Source organism: Spinacia oleracea, chromosome 5 (genome assembly GCF_020520425.1).
Source record: "Spinacia oleracea cultivar Varoflay chromosome 5, BTI_SOV_V1, whole genome shotgun sequence".
Taxonomy (NCBI): domain Eukaryota; kingdom Viridiplantae; phylum Streptophyta; class Magnoliopsida; order Caryophyllales; family Amaranthaceae; genus Spinacia; species Spinacia oleracea.
Genome location: NC_079491.1, coordinates 90,611,619 through 90,623,199, shown reverse-complemented (window position 1 = coordinate 90,623,199; position 11,581 = coordinate 90,611,619). Strand labels below are relative to the sequence as shown.

The following is an 11,581-nucleotide window of genomic DNA, read 5'->3' as shown; positions in this document are numbered from 1 at the left end:
TTCTTGTTGCCTAGTACCCATGGGCGACGAGCTCCCTTGCTCGTCATCGCATGCCCGCACTATGCAACACCCTTTAAGGGTAACACTTAGCTTCCATTGCTTCGTGCGTGCAAGTTTGTGAACGATTTATAAAAATCAAAAACTTTTATATTTAAATTTAACGACAAATTAATAATCCATATTAATTTCACTAAATTTAGGCGAAAATTCGAAAATTTATTGTTTAAATTAATTTACGATTACATATTTTCTTAGGGATTAAAATCTAGGTCATAAAATTTTAAAATTTTCAATTTTAACAAATTTTATGGTGGTTTTTAATCATAGGATCCTAATTAAATTAGCAATTAATTATGAAATTCAAAATAAATTCTAAATTTTTTGAAATTCAACAAATTAATTATAGTTACAAATTAGGTTGTATAATTAACAAAATTAGACCTTAAAATTGTTAAACATATACAGTAGGTCAATCATAGATTCAAGATTTACATACAAGATTCGCAAATATTTAATTTAACATCATAAAAATTACAAATTTTGTATTCGAAAAACTAAAACCTCCGAAAAGTCATAGTAAGGCTTCGAATTTGGGAATTCTGGGTTCGGCTTCAAAATTTTAAAACGTCTTTTACATGCGAAATTCACTATAAAAACATAAGATTTCGACCATTATTGACAAAACTGCCGAAAAATCCTGCGAACATATAATCAAATAATCGCACGAATTTGCAATCAATTACATTCACGAACTTAATCACCCCATTAATTCATTGCAAATTTATATAATTTAATCCATGTTAACTATAATTGATTATGGAATTAATTAGAGGCTTGTGATACCACTGTTAGGTTATGAATAATACAACAATATAAGTCATGCGGAAAAACCATAAAGCCAGAATCCAAATTAATTGCCACATTGTCAATTAGCATAATTTAGGTGACATACAATGTGATGCTTGCCTTCCTTATCTGCTCCCGAACCGAACAAGAACAAGTCTTTAGAGCCTCAAACGTTGCCCCTCCGTAGAAAGTCCACAACACGTTAGGATCCACCTTAGGTTTAACCAACTGGGATTTTACTTAAGGTTTTATGTATTCGGTTAGGCTTGTATTATGTTCTCCTTTGAACACAATGGGAATAAATAATATGATTATAATTCAATGGATGTGTATAATTATGAGGGCCTAGCCTCATATTTATAGTGTAGGAAATAAGGAATTTGAGTCTTGCTAGGAATAGAATTACCAACCCTGCTAGGATTGAAATTCTTATTAACTTAGAATTGCAACATTAATTAAACTCTTAATTATTTGAATTCTATTAAGACTAGTAATACTAAAATCCAAGGTTACTTGGGAATTAAGAAATCGGATATTTCTTGGAGCCCAAGACAAAACAACCCAACGCAGCCACAACAGGCCACGTTGGTGTGTGTGCTGCCTCGGCCCAGTGCGTTGTGGCCCTCGCTTCGGCAGGCCCGCAGTCGTTGCTTGCTAGGCGCAGCGCGGCCCATGAGCTGCTGCCTTGCCACAGGCTTGGCGCGGCCCATGAGCTGCTACCTTGCCACAGGCTTGGCGCGGCCCATGAGCTGCTGCCTTGCCACAGGCTTGGCGCGGCCCATTAGCTGCTGCCTTGTTGCATCTTGGCGTGGCCCATGGATGTTTCCTTGCTCGCAGCTTGGCGCGGCCCATGAGGTTGTTGCCTTGCTTGCAGCTTAGGGCGGCCCCATGGTTTCTGCCTTGCTCATAGGGCGCGGCCCATGGTGTTGCCTTGCTTGTCGAGTGTTGGGTCGGCTCGCTTGCCTTCTTGCCGCTCGTCGAGCTTCCGATTCGTTTTCCGATTCCGGAATTCATTTCCGTTTCGAACAAATATTTACGTTTCCATTAATATTTCCGATTCCGGAAATAATTTCCTTTTCCGACAATATTTCTGATTTCGGTAATATTTCCGTTTCTGGCAATATTTCCAATGCCGGCAATATTTCAATTTCCGATAATATTTTCCGATGCGAGCCATGTTTTTGTTTCCGGCAACATCTACGACTTGAATAATATTTATATTTTCGTCATTAACCAAATTTCCGTTTTCGGCAATATCATCATTTCCGGAGTATTCTTTATTTTGCCTTTTGACGATTTCAGCTCCCACTGGAACCGAGATCCTTCTTTTCCGAATGTTCATAAATGGAGTACTTAATGAATAATATATTCACTTAAATACTTGATCCGTTAACGTACTATTTGTGTGACCCTACGGGTTCAGTCAAGAGTAAGTTGTGGATTAATATTATTAATTCCACTTGAACTGAAGCGGCCTCTAGTTAGGCATTCAGTTCACTTTATCTTATTGAATTTATTAACTTGTTAATTAATACTAAACCGCATTTATTAGATTTAGAATTAAATGCATACCTGCACCAAGGGCGTTATTTTCTTCATTCTACACTCGAACACATAAAAGAGTCTCGTCCTGTGCACCCAGATATCATCCCTCCTAATCCATCTGGAGCGCTCAATATGTTTAACAAACGTAAGTGGTGCTAGATTAAACCCCACAAATCTACCCACCGCACTCGAGTTAAAATTGATTCTTCCCAAAAGAGTGAAATTAGGGGGTGGCTCAATTAAGGGTCCCATTCTATAGGATTGTGACCTTCGCCCATTCTCATTCCTGTTCCCATGATCTTGAGCATACCCATTTTGATTTGCTTGACCATTTTGGTTTCCATGGCCATTTTGATTATTAGTATTCATCCCACCCGTATTTTGACTTTGATTGTGATTGGCCATTTTAGGCCGGAATTTAGAGGAACTTGTGAAGAGAAGAAGGAAGATGAAAAGAAGAAGAAAAGTGAAGTAGATGAGGATGAATTAGATTTTGAGAGGAGATATTAATTTACAGCCAACGATTAAAACATCCGGCCAATAAGGCCACTAAGTCCAAAGCCCAATGGCTCTAAACAACAACATCGAACCCACCAGTGGCTATTCAGCCATCCATTAAGGCCCAAGGCCCAATAGTAATAAAGACCTATGGGCATTTATTATGCAAACACTATAAATAGGCCGCCAAGGCTCACACCTCAAGGTACGTCCAATTTACCGCCTTAAGACTACTCTTCTAGGGAACTTCTCTCTAGAATCCGAGCATCATTCTTACTTAGGCATCGGAGGGGCTTTCCTCGGAAACACCCCCGAGGCTAGTAACTTTGCTCTTGTGCAGGTGAATTCGGACTCCACTCATTCAAGCAAGCAAGATCTTCAACACATACAAAAGGGCCTTCATTCGAAGCCCATTGTTTCCATCTTTACAACACCGGAACAATTTGGCGCCGTCTGTGGGGAAGAACACTTCAAAGCCTTTGAAAGACATCAATCACCTCTTTCCGCGAAAATGGTGAATGATGCTGTTAACAACAATAACGACGATATGATGGTGCGGTCAGATTCAGAATCTGACCAAGAGGGGCACCCTCAATCGATGGCGAGGTCACAGCCAAGCAGAGCTACGACCGCCACGAATGCAGGACCTCCGATTCCAACTAGGGAAGAGCTCACTGCGGCCATGACCATCATGCAAAACTTCCTCTTCAATGAGAAGCAGCAAGGACTGGCAAATGACCGCAGAGAAGAGAGGAGGACCAGGCGAAGGCTGAACGAGCCACCCAGTGCGGAAGTGTCCAGACCCGAACGAGAACTCCTTCCCTTGACAGGTACACACTTGACGTCGAGGTGGATGGAAAGCACGTGGGACACCCAAAAAAGGGCACAACAGCAACCAGATTGGTTTGCGAGACCATCGCCTACTCCAACAGCTCTCCAAAGCGAATCAACTACTCGTAACACTCGGATCCGAAGCTCGGTGCTCAGCAGGTTGAGGCCCTCGGTCCACTCAAGGTTAAGACCTTCGATCCATACGAGACTCGGGGTAGGTGAGTCGAGCAGGTCTGGCGAACGACCCGAGGTCAGTAGCCGAGAAAGAAGAAGAGACAGGAGGCATGATCGAACCCCTAGCCCCCATCGTACGCCCGAGCGTTCTAATCACAGAACCTCGGCAAACGAAGGCATCAGGGCTAGACTCGGGAAAAGAATCATGACTCCTACGTCATCCCCTTTCTCGGACGAGCTGATCATGGAAGAAATACCGAAGGTAAGACTGCCAGCGCACCTAACCTACAGCGGAATCACAGATCCGAGGGATCATGTCATCTCCTACGAGCAGCAAATGTTCTTGAGTCCCTACTCCGAAGCATGTTGGTGTAAATACTTCCCAACCACGCTAACCGGAGTGGCGGGAGAGTGGTTTAGATCGCTGCCGAAGGGATCGATCAAGAGCTGGAAAAAGCTGAAAAAGAGATTCTGCACACAGTTCGTGAGCAACAATCGCCCCGAGCGAACCACAGCAGAACTGACCTCAATCCAACAAGAAAGAGACGAAAGTCTGAGAGAATTCATGGCCAGATTCATGAAGGAATCAACAAACATACCAAACTTGCAGCCAGACGTGGCCATCTTCGCCTTGAAGCACGCGCTCCAGGAAGGGAAGTTCCGTGACGAACTCTCAATGAAGAACCCCTCCAAAATAGCTGACGTGCTCCAAATGGCTGATGCGTTCATCAGAACCGAAGAGTTCAACAAGGCCGCTGCAAGATTGAAGGGATCGTCAGATCCGAGAGACACAAAGAATACCCAGAGCAAGCCCGAGGGCGGCTCAAGGAAGGGGAAAGAGAAAGTAGGAGCTAGAGAGATGAGCCCGAAGAAAGACGGGAGAAGGGGTGAACTTCAACCCAAATACACCAACTACACTCCACTAGCTCTGCCCCGAAAAGAGATATTTAGCCTCAACAGAAATGATGAAAAGTGGAAACTACCGGGGAAGCTCAAGTCCAACCCAGCTCGGAGAAACAAGAACAAGTGGTGCGAGTTCCATGATGACTTCGGTCACCATACCGAAGAGTGCAACTCGCTGAAAGACAACATTGAGGACCTCGTTCGCCGAGGCTACCTGAAACAGTACTTGTTAGACCGAAGGGAGGAAAAAGAAAAGGCCGCCAGTGGCAAACAGCATGAGCAACCCCAGAAGAGGGTCTACGAAACAACAGGACATAAGAAAAACGACATCCTGGTGGTGTTCGGGGGGCAGAAGTCTGGCCAGGCCAGCAAGAAACACCTAAGAGCCCTCTCCCATCGGGTCAACTTCAGCGCGGTTGGAGACAACCAACCACACCCCCCGAACATGACCTTCACTGCTGATGATTGCTTCGGAGTCCAGTACAAACATGACGATCCTCTGGTCATTTCCATGGACCTCAACAACCATAACGTACATCGAGTGTTAGTCGACGGAGGAAGTGCCGTCAATATCATCTTCAGAAACTGCTTCGAGCAGCTGATCCTCGAAGAGCCAGAGGAAGCACTGACGAAAGTCAGTTATCCTCTGATCGGATTCAACGGATCCGCAGCTATCCCCCGAGGAAAGATCACCCTACCAGTCACAGTGGGCGAAGGCCAGGCAGCAAAAACCCTTCGGGACGAATTCTTGGTGATGGACTGCGACTCCGTATACAACGTAATCATGGGGAGAACCATGATTCACAAGATGCAAGCAGTCCCCTCCACATACCACCAGCTGATGATATACGTCTCGGATGCAGGATTCGCCGAACGAATCAGAGGTGATCAAGAAGTGGCGAGAAGAACCTGCCACACTGCTGTCCGAAAGCCCAAACTAGAGGACGGCCCCGAGGAAGAAAAAGGAGCTAAGGGAGAGGAAAGCGAGGCAAAAAGGAGAAGAGCAAGCACGAGCAGCTTGTCTCCCGCAGAAGTTGATGCCCGCCCCGAAACCCTATCTCCCGAACCAGATCAAGAAATGGAGGATATCTTCCTCGAAGAGGATTCAGACAGGAGCGTCCGAATAGGCAAGGGCCTAAGCTCGGGGCTCCGAATCGATTTGATCCGATTACTCAGGGATCATAAAGACATCTTTGCATGGTCAGCAGCAGATATGCCAGGGATAAATCCGAAGCTGATTTGTCACAAGCTGGACGTCAACGCTGAAGCTCGGCCAGTCAAGCAAAAAAAGAGGAACTACTCCTCGGAGAAAAACAAAGCCATCGCCGAGGAGGTGAAAAAGTTGCAGGAGGCCGGATTCATTGAACCATGCATGTATCCGAAATGGCTGGCCAACGTGGTGATGGTCAAAAAAGCGAACGGCTCCTGGCGAATGTGCGTAGATTTCACAGACCTGAACCGAGCCTGCCCCAAAGACTGCTATCCCCTGCCAAGGATAGATCAATTGGTTGACTCCACCAGCGGCCATGCACTGCTCAGCTTCATGGATGCCTTTTCAGGCTACCACCAAGTATTCATGCACCCCGATGACAGAGCAAAGACAGCGTTCATCACAAACGCAGGAGTGTTCAACTACAAAATGATGCCTTTCGGCTTGAAAAATGCCGGAGCCACCTACCAGAGGCTAGTTGATCACGTCTTCGCCGACCAGAAAGGGAGGAATGTGGAGGTCTATGTGGATGACTCCATCGTAAAAAGCATCAAGGAGGAAGACCACGTCAAAGACCTGGCAGAGACCTTCGGAAATCTGAGGAAATACAGCATGAAGCTGAACCCAAAAAAATGCGTCTTCGGGGTGAAATCAGGGAAATTCCTCGGATTCATGGTGAGCGAAAGAGGAATTGATGCGAACCCAGACAAAGTCCAAGCGGCATTGGATTTACCCGAGCCGAAGACCAAGAGAGATGTGCAGAGGCTAACCGGCAGGTTAGCCGCACTAACAAGGTTCATATCAAAAGCCTCGGACAAGGGAGCCCCCTTCTTCAAAGCACTGAAACCAAAGAACCTCCCCGGAGGAGAAGCAGAACCAGTCAAGAAAAAAGGGGTCCCGAGGAAAGTGGATCCCGAACTGATATGGGAACAGGAGCAAAAAGAGGCTTTTCAGCAACTCAGAGCCCACCTAGCTCAACTGCCGACACTGGCCAGACCAAAGGAGGGGGAAACCCTGTACCTATATGTCGCAGTTAGCCCTGGAACCGTCAGCGCAGTGCTTCTTCGGGAAGAAGAAAAGAAGCAACAGCCAATCTACTTCACCAGCCGAACACTCACAGGGGCCGAAACCCGGTACCCACTCATCGAGAAAGTCGCATATGCAGTAGTGGTAGCTGCACGAAAACTGAGGCCATACTTCGACTCCCACCAGATCACAGTGCTAACTGACCAACCGCTCGAAAAAGTACTCGACAAAATAGAGAGGTCAGGAAGATTGGCTGCCTGGGCCTTCGAACTATCAGAGTTCGGCATCAAATATCAGCCGAGGACAGCAATCAAAGCACAAGCATTGGCAGACTTCTTGGCCGAGTGCTCATACCAGGAAATGTTGGATGATACGAAAAGCACTTGGGAGGTCTTCACTGACGGATCTTCCACAATAAACGGCTCAGGGGCAGGAGTTGTACTGATCCCCCCGACGGGGAAAAGCATAGAGTATGCATTGAAGTTCGGCTTCAAAGCAACCAACAACGAGGCCGAATACGAGGCCGCAATCGCAGGGATAGAGCTTTGTTTATCCCTGGAGGCCGAACATGTTCGCCTCAAAACTGATTCCCAGCTTGTAGCCAACCAGATCCGAGGGGAGTATGAGGCCAAATGGCCCAGCATGACAGCCTATTTAGCAAAAATTAAATCCTTAACGTCAAAGTTAAGATCCTTTGAAGTCATCCTCATTCCCCGAGGACAGAACACGCAAGCAGACGCACTGTCAAAACTCGCAATCTCAACACTCATCGACCTAAACAGGTCGGTCCACGTGGAAGTTCACCAAGAGAGAAGCATCGACTTGCTACCCACCACAGTATGCAGCTTACGTACCGAACCTAGCTGGATGGACGCAGTAGTTGCATACAAAGAAAGGGGAGAACTTCCCGAAGATAAGCTGCAAGCGAGAAAACTGAAAAGATTCAACAGATGGTTCATCATCAGCGCCGAAGGAGAGCTCATGAGGAAATCATTCTCTGCTCCGCTGCTAAAATGTGTGGGTCCAACAGACGCTGACTACATCCTAAGGGAAATCCACCTCGGGATATGCGGAAACCACATCGGAGGCAGGACATTGGCACATAAAGCCCTTCGGGCTGGGTACTGGTGGCCCACTATGGTTTCCGAGGCAAAGCAGATGGCAAGGAAATGCGAGAAATGCCAAAAGTTCGCACCAGCCATCCATCAACCAGCTCAAACCCTACAATCAACACTGTATCCCTTACCATTCGCACAGTGGGGGTTAGACATCATTGGTCCCTTCCCCTCAGCGACGAACCAGAAGAAGTGGTTGATTGTAGGAGTCGACTATTTTAGCAAATGGATCGAAGCCGAAGTTGTCTCCTCCATCACCGAACCTCAGGTCCGCAAGTTCATATGGCAGAACATCATCACAAGGTTCGGCATACCAAGACTGATGGTCTTCGACCACGAGAAACAGTTCGACAACACCCCGTTGCAAAAGTGGTGCAAACAGTTCGGCATACACCTAGCGTACTCGGCAGTCTGTCACCCACAAAGCAACGGGCAAGCCGAAGCTGCTAACAAACTCATCCTCAATGCACTCAAGAAAAGAGTCGAAGATGACAAAAACAAATGGTTAGAAGAGCTACCCGGAACGCTATGGTCCCTTCGGACCACTGAGAAAGAAGCTACCGGGCAAACACCGTTCCACCTTGTATACGGATCCGAAGCTGTAATTCCTGTGGAAATCGGAACAGAAAGCCTGAGGATCCAGGCATACAACAGGTATGATGGGCTCCAAGGAGAAAGCAACAATCAACTTCTATCCGAAGCTCTCGATCTACTGGACGAAGCTCGGAACGATGCAAGGACACTCAACGCAGCCTATTTGCAGAGGGTCAACAAGCATTACAACCGAAGAGTCAACGCCAGACCCCTAAAAGTCGGTGATCTAGTACTCAGAAACGCCGCCTCGGTTCAGAAAGGACGGATCCATGGCAAACTCTCAGCCACTTGGGAAGGACCATACATCATCCATTCCGAAAAAAGGCCAGGCACGTATATGCTGAAACAGTTAGATGGAACAATTCTGAAGAACCATTGGAATACCGATGTTCTCAAGAAATATTTTGTATGATCTCTGTCTGTAAACCAAGTAAGTTGTTTAATGAGAAGAGGAAAGCCATTGGCACCATGTGTTTCATTAAACTTATCTCTATAATTATTGTCCCTTTATATATATATGCAGCCTCGGATCTGATCAATCCGAGACTAAAAACAGGTTGACTTTGCCCATTCCTTGATAAAATGCAAGAAATGACCAAATCATACACTTCAGGGAATCGTCCAGAATCCTCGGATTCGCGGTACCCTAATAAAATTTGTTCGCAACAAACAGTCGCTCGAATCAAGTTATAAAACTCCGGCTCAGATCCACGGATCGCCGAAGGCATAACTAAAGAGGCAGACTAGCGATCTCTTGCCCAGGTTTCCGAACCACAAGAGATCGGAAGAACAATCCAAACCTCTGAGCAGATCGACGGATTTGAAGAGTCTGGAAACTAAAGAGTCTCTTAGCAGATCTACGGATTTGAAGAACTCGCAAAACTAAAGAGTCTCTTAGCAGATCTACGGATTTGAAGAACTCGCAAAACTAAAGAGTCTCTTAGCAGATCTACGGATTTGAAGAACTCGCAAAACTAAAGAGTCTCTTAGCAGATCTACGGATTTGAAGAACTCGCAAAACTAAAGAGTCTCTTAGCAGATCTACGGATTTGAAGAACTCACAAAGTCAAAGAGTCTCTTAGCAGATCTACGGATTTGAAGAACTCGCAAAAGTTAAAAAGTCTCTTAACCGATCTACGGATTTAAAGAGCTCGCAAGATCAAAAGGTTTTTAGCAAGTCTACAGAAAGAGGAGCTCGAGAAATCTACGGATTTAAAGACCTAAAATTGCGAAAGAACAAGTTGAAAAGAAGCAGCCAAGTAACAAACATTCATTTTTTATTCAATATTTGGGGGAAGTACAAATACATTGAAAACCTCAAAAATTGAAAACAAAATGAAACAGTTAAAATCGGCAGCCATCAACAGACAATACCGGCCTACCGAAGTACTAAGAAAGCAAAAAGAAACGAGTACAACGCAGCGCCGAGGCAAAAGGGGGAAAAGCAAGCACATATTCGGAAGTCCTCAACTGGAACCGACCGACTCTGAAGAAGACGACTGCCCGAGTCCCTAACTCTTAGGAGTCTCAGGAGCGGCCCCCAGGGGAGCATCCTTCGAAGAACCCCCAGCAGTAGTATCACCCTCGGAAGTGGCCTTCTGGGCCCGAGCCTCTGCAAGAGCAGCTTGGCGTTCAGCTTCAGCTTCATCTCGATCAGCTTGGCATTCCACCAAGTGGTCCTCGGCCTGCATCCATAGGGGAACTTTCTCGTTCCAAGGGAAGTGAGGCATGTGCTTCGCAAACATGCGCCGAGCACCCAGGATGCCGTTCCAGTACTGCTCTCTACACTGATCAGCAGTGTAGAGGTTGACTCGCTCCTGCTCCAGCTTCCGAATATAGTCATCCTTTTCCCGAAGCTTCAGCCGAAGGACAGGCACCTTATCAGCTTGCTGCTGGATCAGCTCCCGATGCTGGACAAAATGGTGGAGCCTTAACTCCGCCTCTTTATGCTCCTTGTCGGCCGCTTCAAATTTAGACTTCATCTCCTGGAAGAGTCTATCTTTTTCCTCAAGTTCGCTAGCGAACTTAGCGGCCATATCCTTCTTTTCCTCAGCAAAGGAAGCGATCTTCTCAGCATCCTCTTCAACTCGGAAGATGAGCTGGCCAACCTCGGTCCCGATCTTCTCAGCAGACTCTCTAGCCTCGCGACTATAATGAAGGTACAGCTGCTTGAGTTCCGTAAGCTCGGAGAGGAGTTGCCCAGCCTTCTGGTCCAAAATGGGAATATCACGAGCATAAGCCTCACGATATTTCCTCAGTTGTTTCTCCTCAACCGAGCTACACTCGGAAGCGAACGAAGACCAGAAAACAGCCTGGGAACGAGAGAAAGATGAGCAAAATAGGAAAAACATAAAACAAAAACACAACTCAAAGAGAAAAATCTAGCAAATTACCTCGTTCAGATAGTACTGGGCCATCATAGCCGGATTCCTCTCTTCGGCCCCAGGAACCCTCCACTGCGGGTTAGCACGAAGCAGATTCTCCCGAGCAGCCTCGGGGCCCACCAAGGATCCCACGTGGGCCAAGGGGTCCTCTCCCAAAATCGGAGCCCTAGCATATCGAGCCATCGCCTCCCTTACTTCTTCGGGGATCCGTTGTAGCGGAACATCCGAACAGGTATCAGCATGGATCAGCCTATCCAGGGCCGAGGTAGAAGTAGAGCCCAAAGTTGAGTGGCGCCTCTTCCTCGTCAAACCTTGCTCGGGCTGCTCCTCCTCTCCAGCAGAGGGAACCTCCTTCTGAACCTCGGGGACCGCAGCTTCGGGGCCCGAGAGATCTATCATCTCCTTGTCTGGACTCTTCTCTCTCTCGAAGGGAAGATCAGCAGACTCCTTCTCCT

General features: G+C 46.7%; 1 protein-coding gene across 1 annotated transcript; it reads right to left on the bottom strand.

Annotated features, from left to right (window-relative positions):
• Positions 1-10,253: 10,253 nt before the first annotated feature.
• LOC130461688 (uncharacterized) lies at positions 10,254-11,329 on the bottom strand. Its single transcript, XM_056829859.1, has 3 exons — positions 11,136-11,329; positions 10,554-11,054; positions 10,254-10,352 (listed from the first exon to the last, which is right to left on the bottom strand). The coding sequence occupies exons 1-3, from the start codon at positions 11,307-11,309 to the stop codon at positions 10,254-10,256; spliced, it is 774 nt and encodes a 257-aa protein (XP_056685837.1). The 5' UTR covers positions 11,310-11,329.
• Between the last annotated feature and the right edge of the window lie 252 nt (positions 11,330-11,581).

Coding starts and splice junctions, on each gene's coding strand:
- LOC130461688 (XM_056829859.1), bottom strand. CDS start 11,309: ATGGCTCGATATGCTAGGGCTCCGATTTTGGGAGAGGACCCCTTGGCC. Junction 11,055..11,135: donor CCCAGTACTATCTGAACGAG/GTAATTTGCTAG, acceptor TCTCGTTCCCAG/GCTGTTTTCTGGTCTTCGTT. Junction 10,353..10,553: donor GGAAGCTGGAGCAGGAGCGA/GTCAACCTCTAC, acceptor GCTCTTGCAGAG/GCTCGGGCCCAGAAGGCCAC.